The sequence below is a fragment of the Aedes albopictus genome, chromosome 2 (genome assembly GCF_035046485.1).
Source record: "Aedes albopictus strain Foshan chromosome 2, AalbF5, whole genome shotgun sequence".
NCBI classification, from domain to species: Eukaryota; Metazoa; Arthropoda; class Insecta; order Diptera; family Culicidae; genus Aedes; species Aedes albopictus.
In genome coordinates, this window is record NC_085137.1 from 201,688,863 (window position 1) to 201,707,193 (window position 18,331).

The 18,331-nt window shown below is 39.6% G+C and overlaps 2 protein-coding genes across 6 annotated transcripts in view; one reads left to right on the top strand and one right to left on the bottom strand.

Annotated features, from left to right (window-relative positions):
* The window catches only part of LOC134287874 (dynein regulatory complex subunit 3-like), a 34,833-nt gene that overhangs the window by 7,414 nt on the left and 9,088 nt on the right, over positions 1–18,331 (top strand). The window lies entirely within an intron of this gene.
* LOC134287879 (uncharacterized) overlaps positions 2,953–18,331 on the bottom strand; it is a 45,849-nt gene continuing 30,470 nt past the window's right edge. Inside the window, exons 1-2 of one of the 2 annotated variants that reach the window (XM_062851014.1) lie at positions 3,632–3,803; positions 2,953–3,563 (exon numbers count right to left, since the gene is read on the bottom strand). In XM_062851014.1, coding sequence (XP_062706998.1) covers positions 3,018–3,563; positions 3,632–3,643 — 558 coding nt within the window. In that variant the 5' untranslated portion in view covers positions 3,644–3,803 and the 3' untranslated portion in view covers positions 2,953–3,017. Of the gene's footprint in view, positions 3,564–3,631; positions 3,804–18,331 lie in introns of those variants that run through there. The other variant, XR_009997613.1, reaches the window with a different exon arrangement.

Below are 18,331 nucleotides of genomic sequence, written 5' to 3' on the forward strand. Positions count from 1 at the left end.
TGAAGAAATCCAGAGAAGAACTCCTGATGGAATCTCTAAAAGAATGACTGGGAAAAAATCCTGAAGGAACTCCCAAAGAAATTTTTTAGGAGGAGGGAGGAATTCCTTAAAGAATGTCGGAGGAAATCCCGGGAGAAATCTCAAAAGGAGTCCCAGCAGAAATATATAAAGGAATGTCGGGAGAAATCTCTTAAGAAATCCTGGAAAGAATCCTGAAAGATTTCCTGAAACATTTCCTGAATGAATCTTGAGAGGATTCCCTAATGGAAAACCGGAAAAAATCAACGAAGAAATTCCGGGAGATATAAATGTCTCATCAATCCTAAAACGAATTTTTGAAGGGATGCCTAAAAATATCCCTGAAGGAATCCCGGGAAGAATTAATGAAAGAATCCCGGTATGAATCCCAAATGGAATTCCTGGAATAATCCGTGAAAACTCCGAAAGGAATCCCGAAAAATCCCAACACAAATCTCGGGAGGAATCCTTGAAAGAATCCCGGAGAAATTGCTGAAAAAAAAATCTAATCAAGAATGGACTCTTAAAAGAAACAGCTGACGGAATTCCAGGAAAAATACCAAACACAATCGCTGAAAAAGTTCCGGGGAAACAGTTGAAGGAAACCTGAGAGGATTCTCTGAAAGAAATTTGGGTGGAATCCGTGAAAGACCTCGAAAGGGTAGGGACCATAAAAGGAATACCTAAAACATTTCTAGAGAAATCCTTGAAAGAGGAATCTCTAAAGGGATACCGGGAAAAATCAATAACAGAAGCCTAGGAGGAATCAATTAAAGAAACTTGGGAGAAATCCCTGAAGAAACTCTTAAAAAATCGTTGAATAATCCCAGAAAGAATCCCAATAGAAATTCCTTTGAATATTTTGGAGAAATCCCGACAAAATTCAAGAAGAGATTTCTGAAAGAGAGGAGAAATCTCCGAAAAAATCAATGAAAGAATCACTGGGAGATTCCCAAGTCGAACTAATGTGGGAATCCTGAGAGAAAATCCTAAAGGATTCCCAAGAAAAACTGTGGGATAATCTTGGAGGTATCCCTGGTGCAATCTCAAAAATTATCTGTGAGAGAATTCCATGAGAAATCCCTAAGAGAATTCTGATGTGAATCCTTGAGGGAATGCCCTCCCTCTACGAGTCTATGGAGTTCATTGGCGGGTCCTGAAAGAATTTTGAGAGAAATCAATGAAAAAATCCTGGGAGAAATCTCTGAAGAAATCCAGAGAGGAATCCCTGATGGAATCTCTATAGGAATGATTGGGAAAAAATCCTGGAGGAACTCCCAAAGAAATTCTTTAATGAATACTGGGAGGATTTCCTTAAAGAATGTCGGAGGAAATCCCGGGAGAAATCTCAAAAGGAGTCCCAGCAGAAATTTATAAAGGATTGTCGGAAGAAATCTCTTAAGAAATCCTGGAAAGAATCCAGAAAGATCTCCTGAATGAATCTTGAGAGGATTCCCTAAACCGGAAAAAAATCAACGAAGAAATTCTGTGAGATATCAATGTCTCATCAATCCTGAACGAATTGTTGAAGGGATGCCTGCGAATATCCCTGAAGGAATCCCGGGAAGAATTAATGAAAGAATGCCGGGATGAATCCCTGATGGAATTTCTGGAATAATTCGTGAAAAACCTGAAAGGAATCCCGAAAAAATCCCTACAGAAATCCCGGGAGAAATCCTTGATAGAATCCTAGAATCCAAGAATTCCTAAAGGAATCCAAAGGAAATAGCTGACGGAATTCCGGGATAAATGCCAAACAATTGATGAAATCCCGAGAGAAGTCTCTGAAGGAAATTTGTGTGGAATCCGTGGAAGATTTTGAAAGGGTAGGGATCTCAAAAGGAATACCGTAAACCGGGGTCAAATTGATCTTCGGGTCGAAATTGATCAGACGTTTTTCCGTTAGAAAAAGCATATTTTTAATCGTTTCCTTTTAAGTATCGTGTTGTTGAAATGTGATACTTAATGCTATTTGTAAAGAAACTATTCAAAGCATGCTTTATCTACTTGATAAACGACTGATCAATTTCAACCCGGAGATCAATTTGACCCCGGTTTACGGTACCTAAAACATTTCTTGAGAAATCCTTGAAAGAGCAATCCTTTTGGGATTTTTTGGAGAGTGCGATTGAAATGTAACGTTGAAGACTAACTTAAGTGTTCGACAAATAGTTCAACTAGACAAACTTCACACGTTTTGGATTGATGTCAGTCAAGTAGGTGCTTCTGGGTGAGTTTGGTATGTTCATCCAATTCTGCAACGTGTTAAGACTTTCTGCTCTTGACGGTCTTGACGACCTGTCCACTGTTCAAAAGCTTTGTGGATTTTTTGAAGAAAAATCGGTTGATGATCATTCCAAATTTGTTGAAATTTCTCGTACATTTTTTGAGAGATCCACTTGATAACATCGTCGGCCGGTACATATTCATCTAGTAATGGGGCAGCTCGGCCCCTTTCAGCGGCTTGACCTGTTGCTTCGTTCCCGGATATGCCTGAGTGTCCTGAAAATCCAGCAGATGGTAATGTTTTAGTGGCTTGCAGATACTAGAACAGATTGTATCAATGGGTGCTTTGTATGTCTTTTTTTTCTATAGTACATATGCCGCTTTGTTGGAAACGCCATCTTTACATCTCTTCACTGAGGCGGGTAGTAGTTTGTTTCATCTTAGTGCAATCTGTTCGAAGGATGACTTCAGTAGAACACGACACGGCACTGATTGGAGAGCGATATCGACGGTCAATGACACTTGCGAACACCAGAATGTCCAAATGCCGGACGGTAATTTGTACTGAAAATAGTGGAACTGAAGACATTTTTGGCCTTTTCCTTTGAAATGCCGTGACATTTCCTATATCTGTGATCCTCAAACAAGGAAAGAAATATTCTCAATCTTGACCAAGTAGCAAATACAATAACAAGCTATCTTATATACATTAGTTTATTTTACAAATGCTCGGAAGGATGCGCAACAGTTAAATTTTTCGTTCGTTTAACATTTCAGTATGGATGTTGACTGGCGTGACTCGTTGTACGAAGCTCCTTCTGTCCGTAGCTTCCAACCGGTAGCACCTGGGAAATACTGGAATAAGAAACTGGCACACTGTTCGAGGATCCTCCGTTCTTTGGAAAGCTGTGAGATTTCATAAGTCGAGCTCCTAGCGGTTTCAAATTTTGGCTATGAAGAATGGTAGGGGTTTCCACTGCAACTGTGTGGAGGTTTGAAGCGTGGACTGGTCTATCGTACGAACGAAGGGTGGGTACAAAAACCCTTGGTCGCGGCCGATCAGTAGAGTGCGCACGGTGATCTGCATGGTAGTTGATCAGGCGTAGCTTTCCATCCGGATCAACTAGTCTGTATTGGCCATGGGTCATATCCAAACGACGGGCTTCATGCTGGTGCTTGATTGTGTCATCATTATGGATGTAGGGTTCTTCCACGGCGTAATGCCCACCAGTATAGTAGGATGATGGTACACGCTGACTAACAGATTGATGAGAAAATCCGGCGCTAACAACAGCGAGCAAAGCAGCGAAAACAATTATCTGAAAAAAATCGAGAAAATAAAAGTTAAAAATTAAAAATAAGATACTTTTCGCCAAAAAAATCTAACCTGAGATGCCATTTTTTAAAAACTAGTGATGATCCGATGAGCTACAGGAACAGAATATGCCTCCTGGATAAAGTTCTATTCTTTTTATACTGGTCGGTCACTGGTCAGAATATTTTGCAAAATTTAGAAGGGTGTGTTACTTTCTATTCAAGGCGATTAATCTTTTGCAAAATTTGAGAACATTCTAACTCCCCGTTGGAGCATTAAAATTCTGTTCCCTGTCACCTCTACAGTATGCAAGATCCCAATTTGGCTAAGAGGAAGCACATCTATCTTCTTAGCGTTGCTGTTCTTTTTTGCAAGAAATCTCAACTTTGGACAGCCAGATTTTCAATCTCAATAAAAAGTTATGCCGTATTGTAAAACAGTAAAATCAGTCATTTATCATAAGATGAAAGATAATCAGCTGCTTGTTTGAATCAGGTTTGAGCTCGCTTCAGTAAACTGTGTTCGGCTGTGAATATCCATTCACTTTCGTTGTTCAGTTGTGGGCCGTCGCATGCTAAGCAAGGGCCCATACAGCCGATGCGATAAACGTGCAGCTATATAGCAAGACCAAAGTCCCAATTAAGTCGTTCGACTCCCATGCATTAGTGCGAAATTTCGGGGTCCGTGAAGTACTAGACAAAAAAAAATATGATACCTTCATATAATGTTACCTTGCACTCTACTGCAAACTGAAAATCTAGTACTCCGCTATTGTTGCTATGAGTAACAACCTACTTGCAGTTGTAGATATTTGGGATCGATTCCCGGTTGGCCAGAATATTTATTAAAGGACATAAGTACGCTTGTATGAAGGAAATAATATGCTTCATACTATATTTTAAAATTTCAGCCCAATCGGTAAAAGTATATTTTAGCGCAATCGGTTCTAACTTGAATAAAATTTACTATTTTATCTTCTCAATTGAAATGAAAACGATCAATGCTCAATTGTAGAAAATTTTGTCCATGAATCATGCCTTCGAAGACTGGTAAACAATCGGATGCCTGTGAAAATGCCAAATGATTAGTTTATGGAGCCTTTGTATAGCCTGTTACTACTTGTCATTAGAAAATCTGTATGTATAAAATTACTTCTGAAATATTTGTTTTTGGATGGAATAACAAACAGAAAATAGCAACCCGAGGGTTTATTCCTCAAAACAACGATTGCCCACTGAGCATGTACGCCGTATCGTTGCACGCCAGACTTCCTAATCACTCCTTCGTAATATTGAAGAGTGAATTTGTAAGAGCATCATTCTGCTTCAATCCGTCTAAAGTCATAAACGAGGTGAACACTTTTCAAATTTTGTCTAATATCATCCGAAAGTTGAACATTTGATCCGTCGTGAATCAGCTCTCACGAAAACAAGCCTGGTGTTCGTCGACGAAGGATTCCTCAAGAGGTCTCAGTTTCTCAGAGGACACGCGACAGTATCTTTTACGACGAATTTAAAATAGTAATCCCTCTGTAATCAGCACACTCTAGTCTGTGCCCTTTCTCGTTGATAAGACATATGAGGCCATCCAACCAGTTAGAATAGATTGATGTGATTGCTCGCTTCCGAGTTTAAGAAGTGCGCTTGTGGAAAGCACTTCCGACCCACCTCTGAGTTGTAAACTAGTACTCGATTCTGGAAGGAACATCTTGTACAAGTACTCGGATATCCCCGGACGCAGGAGTGCATCGGCAAAAGCCGCCCAACTGGCGCTATTGAATACGTCCTTTACATCCAGAGTCACTACTACTAGCCGACCCAAAATCAAATATTTTCTTTAAGTTGAAAAAAATACTTTGGCAAATCTAGTTTAACTTTCAGACGCCCAAGTGATTCTATCTATTTTATTAATTTTTCTGAAACATTTTTTGGCGTATCTAGTGAAATTTGCTGACGCCAAATTGATTCAATTTATTTTGTTAATTTTTCTGAAACATTTTTTGGCGTATCTAGTGAAATTTGCTGACGCCAAATTGATTCAATTTATTTTGTTAATTTTTCTGAAACATTTTTTGGCGTATCTAGTGAAATTTGCTGACGCCAAATTGATTCAATTTATTTTATTAATTTTTCTGAAACATTTTTTGGCGTATCTAGTGAAATTTGCTGACGCCAAATTGATTCAATTTATTTTGTTAATTTTTCTGAAACATTTTTTGGCGTATCTAGTGAAATTTGCTGACGCCAAATTGATTCAATTTATTTTGTTAATTTTTCTGAAACATTTTTTGGCGTATTTAAACAGAAATTTATAGTTAGGGGGGTCAAGTGCCCCCTCTTGCCCCCCTTTGTCTTCGCCAATGCAGCCGACCCAAAATCAAATATTTTCTTTAAGTTGAAAAAAATACTTTGGCAAATCTAGTTTAACTTTCAGACGCCCAAGTGATTCTATCTATTTTATTAATTTTTCTGAAACATTTTTTGGCGTATCTAGTGAAATTTGCTGACGCCAAATTGATTCAATTTATTTTGTTAATTTTTCTGAAACATTTTTTGGCGTATTTAAACAGAAATTTATAGTTAGGGGGGTCAAGTGCCCCCTCTTGCCCCCCTTTGTCTTCGCCAATGCTACTACTGCACAGTAAATCAAGCATATTGATCTGTATGCAGATGAGTCTTCGGTTGGTTTCCCCGCTTTTGGCAATAGAATCAGACACTACCGCTTCCATACCTCTGGGATAACTCCCTCGTCCAGGAATTGCTGCATAGCAGACCTGATCTTCCCGGGAGCCTCTGAAATAACTACTCGTAAGGTAAGGCCAAGTTCGAAACTCCGTCTACACTAAGGGATCAATCCGGGACTCGATAACCCAGAGGTTCCCAAACTTTTTACTATCGCGGCGCCCTTTGACATTTTCAAAAATGTCGCGGCGCACCAAAGATTTTTATTTTATTTTAAACAACTTTAACTTTGAAATGTCAAAGACAAAATCGTAAAACACTTCTTATATCATGTTTTTTTAGTATTTAAAGAAAATTTGGAAAACTAACTTTACTTTTAAATCGATTTCTCAAAGAAAAAAAGTATTTGTAAGATTTCAAAAATCATTTTGATTGTATTATAAAAGCTTTATAAATAAGAAAAAAAACTCAAATGTACAGATAAAACAAGCTGCTGTTTATAATAATTCAGTCAACAATTCTTAAGCGTTTGCAATAATCAAAGAATTCTAATTGAATTTAAATGACTTCACAGAACTAGACATGTTTCATTTTTTTGCGGAAATTGCAAAACAACACATTCAAACACTTTTATTTATTTAGGAAAATTTCAGCAAACTAAGACACATGAAGAGATTGTAAAGAGGCTGCTAGGAGGGCTTTGATTGAACTTTTTATTTTTGTAAATTTCAACTCAACCCCTTGAGGCTGGAGTGGCCATATATAACCCTGGTGAAGAAACTAAGCATAACAAACTTGATCGACTTCAGCGAGGTTGCGGCAGTATTGATGAAACAGTCCGGTTCAAAAAGGTTAAAGACGGCAAACTTGCATGCCGCTAAGCGTTAGGCTGTGCCGAAGATTTTGTAATTATTCTGAAAAGAATTTAAATAAGGTTCTAGAAATCAAAATTTTGGAAAATATAGTCAAATCAAAAGCTAAGCAGAAACTTAAGAGATCAAAAACAATTTAAAAAATTTAAATTTAAAAATTTAAAAATTTGGTTTTAATTGATATTTTTAAAAAGGATATGTACCAGAAATCCTATGGAATAATCGAAGACGCAGGGAAAGATGTGAAGTGACACTATTTTCACTAAACAAAGGAAAAATAAAGGTGTTCCGCAATACAAATTAAGAGTTTGTTCTTTTTGTTTCGTTACAACACAAAAGCCTGCGGCGCACCTGGGAAAGGTTCGCGGCGCACCAGGGCGCCGCGGCGCACAGTTTGGGAAGCACTGCCGATAACCTGTTCAGGCCCACCCTTTCTAGCTTTTCGGGACGCCTGGCTGGGGCTCGACTTACCGGCATGACTGCCGGCCTTCTGATAATCGCATAGCACGTGGCCTATCTAGCTTCCATAGACATCATCCTTCATGTCAATGGGTATATCGTTCGCAAGCGCATAGATATTGATTAGGTTCTAGTTGAAGCTCATTCTCAACACACAGACACGGTCGCTTATCGACTTCCACCGAATAACTCGCTACTTGGTACTTGAACTTGAATGAAATGTTGGCGATGGGATCTACCACTCGTAATTCCCGTACTCCAGCTTTGGCCAGCGTATTTCCTGGATAGCTGTCACCTTGTCTGTCACATTCATGCTAGCATTCTGCAGTTCACGAGCCACGCGCTGCCAACATCTGCTGAAGTAAGTGTCTCCTTAGGTATAGCTAACGCAATATATCATTTCATACTCAGTCGCTGGATGTCAGTACAGACGCTGTTAGAACCGCACATCATTAGTGAACAGACGCTCGGGATGTAACTCTTCAATCTATCTGAAGTCAGAAGGACACCAAAGCTTAGGCTCACTACCTGCACTAGTTACACATCTCTTGGCTGGTGGTCTTTCTTATCGATTGACCCGTGGAAGCATGAGGTAGGAACTGGTGTGGACCAAAGCAATGTTGGACGCTCCTTGTCGACTCATTTATTTATTTACTAGCTGACCCGGCAAACCTTGTATTGCCCATTTTAAATGTGTTGGTGTAGTTTTTTTTACTATTATCTACCGCAGTTAATATTGTTTTGATGTGTTGTTTTTGAAATTCGCATCTCATGCATATTTTAGTAATGTCACAGTTTTTTTTAGAATAAATTATGTATTTGATTTTTCCAACTTTCTATACATCTAAACATAGCCACTCTGAAGTCGAATTGAATCGTGCAAAAAATCATGCCGATCGTTCTAAGAAGGGTATGCAATGCCAGTTGTGTATATAATAGAACGTCGTGTATGTATAATAGAACATGCTTTTTACCTGAGGAATACACAGTTTGTGTTTGAATTACCCGAACAAATTTTATCTATGGTTTCATTTTTTTTTAAGAATAGGCCACCCTTTCATTATAGTGTTCAATTCCTGGAGAAATCTCTGGATAATGTCTGGAGACATGCCTGTGCGAATTCCTTCAGGAATATTTAGAGAAATTCCTTGAGAAATCTTCAGAGGAACTTCTGGACGAATTTCTAGAAGATTTTCTTTAAGAATCGCTGGAAAACTTTCAGATAGAATCCCTGGAGGAATGCTTTAAAGAATTTCTAGAGAAATTCCTCGAGGAGTCCCTAGTGGAATTTCTACAGGAATTTCATGAGGTATCTCTAAAGAAATACCTGGAGGAATCACTGGAGGAATTCCTCGAGGAATCCTTGAGAAATCTCCAGAGGAACTCCTGGAGGAATCCCTGATGAGTTTCTATTAGGAATTTCCAGAGGAATTTCTGGAGGAATTTCCAGAGGAATTTCTGGAGGAATTCCAGGAAAAATTATTGGAATAATATCTGGATGAATTATTGGAGGAATATCTGGATGAATTATTGGAAGAATCATAAGAGGAATTCCTGGAAGAATGTCTGAAAGAATCATTAGAGGAATCCCTGTAGGAATTCCTGTAAGGATCCCTTGAACCAATTCCACGAGAAATTTCTGTAAGAATCCTTGGAAGAATAGCTTGGGGAGAAATTTCTGAAAAAAATCCTCAAGGAAACCCTGGAAGAATTCCCGGAACAATCCCTGGAAAAACTCCTGGAGGAATTACTTGAAAGAATTTCAAAAAGGAATCCCTGGAGAATTTTCTGGGTCAATTCCTGGATCAATTATTGGAGTAATTCCAGGAATTGGTGGCAATCCTGGAGAAAATGCCTGGATAAAATCCATAAATCCTGCGGTAAATTCTGCAGGAATTCCTGAGTTAATATCTGCAGGAATTCCTGGTGGAATTCTCAAAGGTATTCCTGGAGGAGTCCTAGAACTAAATCCTGAAGGAATGCCTGGATCAATCCCTGGAGGAATCCCTATAGGAATGCCTGGAGGTGTTTCTAAAAGAATTCCTGGAGGAACTCCTGAAAGAATTCGTTAAGAAATTTCAAGAGCAATCCCTAGAGGAACTCCTGAAGGAATGCCTGGAGGAGCTCCTGAAGGAATTCCTGTAGACACACCTGAGAGAGTTTCTGAAGAAATCTCTAGAGAAATTCCTTTAGCTATCTTCTAAGTAACTCCTGGAGGAATCTCTAGAGAAATCCCTAGAAAAATTTCTGGAGGATTTTTTTGAAGAATCACTGGAGAACTTGCAGTAGGAATCCCAGGAGGAATTCTTGGACAAATCCCTGAAAGAATTCCTGGAGGAGTTCCTGGATGAACCCCTGGTGGAATCACTGGAGGAATTGCTTGAGGTATATCTAGAGGAATTTCTAGAGGAATCTCTAGCGGACTTTATAGAGAAATTCCTGGACGAATAACTGTAGAAATTTTTAGACGAATCCCTGAAGGAATTCACAGAGGAATCCTGGAACAACTTCTGAAGGTATTTCTGGAGTAATCCCAAGAAGAGTGCTTGGAGTCATTTTTAAAATAATCCCGAAAGTTGTTCCTGAAAAAAAAAACTCACAGAAGGAATTCCCGGGTGAATTCCTGAAGAAACCCCATGAGGAATTCCTTAGGGAATCACAGGAGAGTTTTCTTTTTGAATTACTGGAAGAATTTCTGTTGGATTCGCTGGATAAAAAATATCTGAAGAAATGCATGTCTGCAATAATTTCTAGATGAATAATTGAAGGAACAATTGGATAGACTCCTAAAGTTTTTTTTTTAACAAAGTGTGTGAGGAATTTCTGGATTAACTGGGCATATAACGCAGCTTGGTTGGGAAGGATTTGAGACCAACTCTGAGTTCAACAGGCTTCAAAAAACCCGCATGATGAAGAGAACAAAACTGCCGAAAATACCTAAGTTCCCCTATAAAATGTATTATGGATTTAAATTCGTTTTCGAACAGTAGGAGGCCAGCAATGTTACTCCAAACTTGAATCCGTCAGATCCTCAAGAATCCATTTCATTTCGTAGGGTTTCAGGTTCGTGTTTACTAATACCTCCTATGCTTTCCTGCTTCGAACAGGAACGGCGAAATTTGATGCTGTTCTGACCTCGGTTCTGGGATTCCGACAGCATTGAAGATGTCATCTCGTAGTACTCTACTGAAAACATTGAGGCCGTTACAGAAGCAAATAATGATTTCGATTGAAAAGTACTTACCTGAGAAGATAAATGTATTCATGTAATTATTGTTGAATCACAATAGCCCTGGATAGCTTCAGGACGCTGACTCATTCAGTTCGTCGTCATTGCTACGTCCTTAATCCGATTTTGCGCTGACACCAAGGGCGTAGCCAGGGGGGGGGCAGGGGGGGGCCGTGGCCCCCCCCTGACTGAGCAACTATATTCTAACTTAACCGAAAAATTTAGATGATCAGAGCTGTTTTTGACTAGTAAAAATAAAATTTTCCTGCATCCTCGTATTTTTTTTTCAATGTATGCTGGAATTCCTTCGGAAATTCTTGAAGGAATATCTTCGAAAATTCCTTCGGAAATACCTGGAGGAATTCCTTTGGAAATTCCTGAAGGAATTCCATCCAAAATTCCTGGAGGAATCCCTTCGCAAATTCCTGGAAGAATTCCATCGGAAATTCCTGAAGGAATTCCTTCGGAAATTCATGAAGAAATTCCTTCGGAAATTCCTGAAGGATTCCTTCGGAAATTCCTGGAGCAATTCCTTCGGAAATTCCTGGAGGATTTACTTCGGAAATTCCTAGCGCAGTTTCTTGAAAAAATCTTGGATGAATATCTTCGGAGATTCCTGGAGGAATTCTTTCAAAAATCCATGAAGAAATTCGTGAGGAAATTCTTAGGTGAATTCCTTACGAAATTCCTGGACAAAATAATTTCAAACTTCCTGGAGGAATGCTTTTGGAAATTCTTGGAGGAATTCCTTCGGAAATTGCTGGACGAATGTCATTGAAAATTCCCGGAGGAATTCCTTCGGAAAGTCGTGGAGGAATTTTTTTCGGAAATACTTTTTGGATTTTTTGGAAATTCTTGCAGGAATTCCATCGGAAATTCCTAGCGGAACTCCTGGAGGAATTTCTTCGGAAATTCCAGGAGGAATTCTTTCAGCAATTCCTAGAGGAATTCTTTCAGAAATTTCGGGAGGAATTCCTTCGGAAATTGCTGGACGAATTCCTTTGGAATTCCAGGAGGAATTCCTTTAGGAACTCCTGGAGGAATTCTTTCGGATATTCCGGGAGGAATTCCTTCGGAAATTGCTGGACGAATTTCATTGGAAATTCCAGGAGGAATTCCTTCGGAAATTCCTGCAATTATTTCTTCGGTAATGACTGGAGGAATTCCTTCGGAAATTGCTGGACGAATTCTTTTGGAAATTCCTGGAGGAATTCCTTCGGAAATTCCTGGAGGAATTCCTTCAGAAATTCCTGGAGGATTATTTTCGGAAATTCTTTTTTGATTTTTTTTTTGGAAATTCCTGGAGGAATACCGTCGGAAATTCCTAGAAGCATTCCGTCGGAAAATCCTGAAAGAATTCTTTCGGAAACTCCGGGAGGAATTCTTTCGGAAATTCCATTAGGAATTCCTTCAAAAAAATCCTGGAGGAATTCTTTTAGAAATTCCTGGAGGAATTCCTTTAGGATATTCCCGGAAGAATTCATTCGGAAATTCCAGGAGAAATTCCTTTAGGAATTCTTGGAGATATACTTTCGGAAATTCCTGAAGGAATTCCATGGGAAATTACTGGACGAATTCCATTGGAAATTCCTGGAGGAATTCCTTCCAAAATTTTTGGAGGAATCCCTTCGCAAAATCCTGGAAGAATTCCTTCGGAAATTTCTGCAGAAATTCTATCGGAAATTCCTGAAGGACTTCGTTCGGAAATTACTGGAGGAATTCCATCGAAAATTCCTTGGTCAGGTCCTTCAAAAAATCTTGGATGAATACTTTCGGAAATTTCTGGAGCAAGTCTTTCAGAAATTCCGGGAGAAATTCCTTCGGAAATTGCTGGACGAATTCCTTTGGAGATTCCTGGAGGAATTCATTCGGAAATTCCAGAAGTAATGTCTTTAGGAATTCCTGGAGGAATTCTTTCGGAAATTACGGGAGGAATTGCTTCGGAAATTCCTGAAGCAATTCCTTCAAAAAATCCTGGAGGAATTCCTTAAAAAATACCAGAAGGAATTCCTTCCAAAATTCTTGGAGGAATCCCTTCGCAAATTCCTGGAAGAATTCCTTCGGAAATTCCTGAAAGAATTCCTTCGGAAATTCCTGAAGGAATTCGTTCGGAAATTCCTGAAGGAATTCCTTCGGAAATTTCTGGAGGAATTCCTTCGGAAATTCCTTGGGGAGTTCCATCAAAAAATCTTGGATGAATACCTCCGGAAATTTCTGGAGGAATTCTTTCAGAAATCTATAGAGAAATTCCTGAGAAATCCTTGGATGAATTCCTTAGGACATTCCTGGAAAAAATCATTCTTAACTTCTTAGAGGAATGCTTTTTATGATTCCTGGAGGAATTCCTTCGGAAATTACTGTACGAATTGCTTTGGAAATTCTAGGAGGAATTCCTTCGGAAATTGCTGGAATAATTTCTTCGGAAATTACTGGAGGTATTCTTTCGAAAATTCCTGGAGAATTTTTTTCGGATTTTATTTTTGGAAATTTCAAGAGGAATTCCCTCGAAAATTCATGGAGGAATTCCTTTACAAATTCCGTTAGGAATTCCTTCAAAAGTTCCTGGAGGAATTCTTTCGGAAATTCCAGGGCTGGACGAATTCGTTTGAAGATTCATGGAGGAATTCCTTTGGAAATTCCTGCAGGAATTCTTTCGGAAATTCTTAGGGGAATTTCTTCGGAAATTCCTGGAGAAATCCCTCCAGAATCGCTTGGATGCATTCCTTCTGAAATTCGTGGAGCAATTATTTCGGAAATTCCTGGTGGAATTCCTTCGGAAATTCTTGGAGGAATTCCTTTAATAATTCCCGGAGGAATTCCATTGGAAATTCTTTCAGAAATTCCAGGAGAAGTTCTGTCGGAAATTTCTAGAGAAATTCATTTGGAAATTTCCAAAGGAATTTCGCCATGAATTTCCGATGTAATTCCACCAGGAATATTGCGTAGAGATTCCTTCAGGATTTTCCGAATGAATTCTTCCATGTATTTCCGAGAGAATTCCTCCAGGAATTTCCGTGGCAATTCCTCCAGGAATTTCCGAGGGAAATCCTCCTGGAACTTCCGGAGAAATGCCTCCAGGAAATTTCGGAAAAATTCCTCCACAAATTTCTGGAGGAATTACTCTAGGAATTTCCGGAGCAATTCCTCTAGGAATTTCCGAAGGAATTCTTCCAGAAATTTTCAAGGGAATTCTTCTTGGAATTTTCAAAGGATTTCCTCCTGCAATTTCCGAAGGAATCCCTTCATGAATGTCCAAAGAAATCCCTCCATGAATTTCCGAAGGTATTCCGCCAGAAATTTTCCGACGGAATTCCTCTACGAATTTCCGAAGAAATTCCTCGAGGAATTTCCGGAGGAATTCCTCCAAGAATTTCCGAAGAAATTCATCTAGGAATTTTCAAAGGAATTCCTCTTGGAATTTTTAAAGGATGTCCTCCTGGAATTTCCGAAGGAATTCCTCCATGAATGTCCGAAGCAATTCCTCCATGAATTTCGGAATGAATTCCTCCAGGAATTTTGCGAAGGAATTTCTAAAGAATTTTCCAAAGGAATTGCTACATGAATTTCCAAAGGAATTCCTTGAGAAATTTTTCGACGGAATCCCTCCACGAATTTTCGAAGAAATTCCTCAATTCCTCGCGGAATTTCCGGAGGAATTCCTCCAGGAAATACCGAAGGAATTCCTCCATGTATTTCCGAAGGAATTCCTCCAAGAATTTTGCGGAGGAAATCCTAAAGCATTTTCCGAAGGAGTTCCTCCATGAATTTCCGAAGGAATTGCTCCAGAAATTTTCCGAAAGAATTCATTCACGAATTTCTGAAGAAATTCCTCCACGAATTTTCAAAGGAATTCCTCCAGGAATTTCCTGAGAAATTCCTCCATGAATTTCCGGATGAATTTCTTCAGAAGTTTCCTCCAGGAATTTCCGAAGGAGATCCTCCAGGAATTTTCGAAGAAATTCCTTCTGCAATTTCCGAAGGAATTCCTCCTGGAATTTCCGAAGGAATTCCTTCATAAATTTCCGAAAGAAATCCTTCAGGAATTTTCGAAGGAAATCTTCCAGCAATTTCCGAAGGAATTCCTCCTGGAATTTCCGAGGGAATTCCTGCAGTAATTTCCGGTGGAATTCCTCCAGGGATTTTCAAAGGAATTTCACCTGGAATATTCAAAGGATTTCCTGCCGGAATTTCCGAAGGAATTTTTTCATGAATGTCCGAAGGAATTCCACCAAGAATTTTCGAAAGAATTTCTCCAGGAATTCCTTCACGAATTTCCGAAGGAGTTCCTCCATAAATTTCAGAAGGAATTCCTCCAGGACTTTTGCGAAGGAATCGCTCAAGGATTTTCTGTAGGAATTCCTCCATGAATTTCCGAAGGAATTCCTCCAGAAATTCCAGGAAGGAATTTTTCCAGGTATTTCCGAAGGAATTACTCCAGGAATTTCAGAAGAAATTCCTCCAGGAATTCCCGAAGGAAATCCTCCACGAATTCTCGAAGGAATTCCTTCAAGAATTTCCGAGGGAATTCCTCCAGGATTTTCCCGAAGAATTCCTTCATGAGTTTCTGGAGGAGTTTGTCCAGGAGTTTCCGTAGGAATTCTTCCAGGAATTTTCAAAGGAATTTCTCGTGGAATTTTCAAAGGATTATCTCCTGAATTTCTGAAGGAATTCCTCTAAAAATTTCCAATGAAATCTCTCCCGGAATTTCCAAAGAAATTACTTTTGGATTTGCCTTGAAATACCTCCAAAAATTTCCGAATGAATTCCTCCAAAAATTTTTGACGGTTGTCCTCAAAAAATTTCCTTAGGATTTTCTCACATAATCCCCAAACGTGTTTCTGAAGGAATGTTTGAAAAAGTTTCTCAAGTTTTCGTAGGAGTTCCGCAATACATTTTTGAAGGAATTTCTTGAGGAATTTCCGAAGAAACTTCTCAAGGATCTTTCGCTGGAATTCCTTGAGGAATTTCGTAAAGATTTATAAAAAAAACCGAAAAAAATCCTCAACGAACTTATCAAACAATTTCTCACGAAATTTTTGAAGATATTCCATAAGACATTTCAGACATATGTCAAAAAAATTTCCAAACGAACTCCTTTAACAATTTACAAATTTTCCTTATCAAGGCATTTTTAAAGGAATTCTTCAAAGAATTTCCGAATGAGTTCCTCTAGGAAATAAAAAATCACAAAAAGCATTTCTTCAGGAATTTCCGAAATATTTTTTCAAGGAAGTTTTGAAAGATTTTTAAAGAAATTCCTTATGGAATTTCAGAAGGGATATCTCATGAGACTTTTAGTGGATTTTTTTTCAATATTTTCGAAAGATTGCTTCAGGAATTTGGGAAGGAATTCTCACAGAAATTTCCGGATGAATTCCTCCAAGAATTTTTGAAGGTATTCCTCAAGAAATTACTGAAGAATTTGTCAAGGAATTTCCGGTGGAATTCCTCAATCACCCATATTTCATACTTCACTTTTATTTTTTTAAATGATGAAGTATTTAAACTCCTTGTTACTGCAAAGTGGTTTTCAGTGTAAGGGTACTCGCCCCCCCTGGCCGAAAAGCTGGCTACGCCCTTGGCTGACACCCGGAGTCAAAAAAGCTAGCATCCGTGGCAAAAGCAATTGAGGTGTTGCCGAGATGTTTAGTTTCAGCAGGATTCAAACACAACCATTAGGTATTTGTTTCACGCTACCGGCGCTACCTGTCCCGTCAAACGTCGTACTGCCTGCCTACTGTGTTTTTTGACATGCAGCTCCATAGGGACGTCCTCCGCGAAGTCATCTGTATGGGAGCCCCCCGTTCCAGAGACCGGAGAGGTCTTACACCAAGCTAAGAACCTTCCCCGGCCTCAAACATACCCACATACAAAATTTCACACCGATCGGTTCAGTAGTTTCCGAATGCATAGCGGTCAGACAGACAGACAGACAGACAGACAGACAGACAGACAGACAGACGGAAATTCATTTTTATAGCGCAGTTTCGAGTTCGAAAGGAATCGCTCAAGAAACTTCTTGAGTGATTCCTGGCAGAAACTTTCTTCGGCGTCTGCCATTTGAACTGTGATTTCTTCGCAGCTGCGTACTGCGATCGAAGAAAAAACGGTTTCCTGAGCGATTCAGGCAAGGAATTTCCCAAGATAGGCTGAGAAATTCCTTCTGAACTGCAAACAGCCCTTATATATAGATATACTAGCTGACCCGGCAAACCTTGTATTGCCCATTTTAAATGTGCTGGTGTAGTTTTTTTTACAATCATCTACCGCATTTAATATTAATTTTATTGTGTTGTTATTGAAATTCTTCGCATCTCATGCATATTTTAGATAGATAGATTTATTTATTGAAACAATATTTGCTTGATAAGCCGCTAGCACACAGGGCCAACTATGAGACAAAAAAAAACCAATGCTCAAAGATCTAGTTGGACTTGATCGAATTTTTATTAGTGTCAAACAGATGTTTTCATTTACATCATTCCTTGTAAAGCTGCAAACTGGGCTACAAAATGGTGAGTTGAAAAGGAGAGCGTCCAACATAGCTCTGGTCCTCACAAGTTCCTACCTCATACTTCCACGGGTCAAGCGATGACAAAAAACATCACCTGAGAGTTGTGTGCTTAGCAGGTAGTGCAGCCTGGGCACTGTTGTCCTTCTGCTTCCAGCGGCTGAGTATGAAATGCTCCTTCAGCGAAAGCTATACCTAAGGTGGCAGCCCCACCACGGTGGATAGGGGACCTTAGGCCAACAACCTACTGTTTTCGAAGCCCAAAAAACCGTTACAGAAATCGAAAATGAAAGATTTCGAACTGATTCAACGACAACGGCTTTTAGCGCGAAACAACGGACAAGAATTGGAACTCGGAATGTATTAACCCTAGCCCAGCAGGGTAAACTGGCACAACAAGCCTGCCGTATGAAACTTGAGATCCTAGGGCTGACCGAACTTTGGAGAACACAGTCTGGCGTCGTGTCAAATCCTGCTATACTCTGGCCTACGAGGTGAACACGCTCCTCGTCACCGAGGAGTTGGTTTCCTGCTCAGTGCTCACGCCCACGTTGCGCTCATGAAATGGGAACCTATTAATGAGAGGATAATTTTAGCCAGTTTATGAACACGGGTTCGAAACCTTACCATGATCCAATGTCACGCGCCTACCGATGCTGCCGAATTGCAAGACAAAGAGAGCTTTTACAGTCATACTGAATGCTGCCGTGGACAAGATTCCGAAAGCTAATTTTGTAGAGCCTCATAGGCGTGGCGACTTCAACGCGAAGGTTGGTTCCGACAACTCGGACTATGAGCCCGTCATGGGATGCCATGGTCTCGGAGAAATGAGTGAAAACGAAAAGCTGTTTGCAGAGTTTAGTGGCAACAATGACATGGTGATTGGGGGATCGCTCTTTCTTCATCGACCAGTGCACAAAGTGACATTGGCTTCCCGTGATGGCGTCACGGAAAATCAAATCGACCACATCTGCATCAGCCAAAATGGACACGGAGCCTTCTTGATGTGCTGATTAAGGG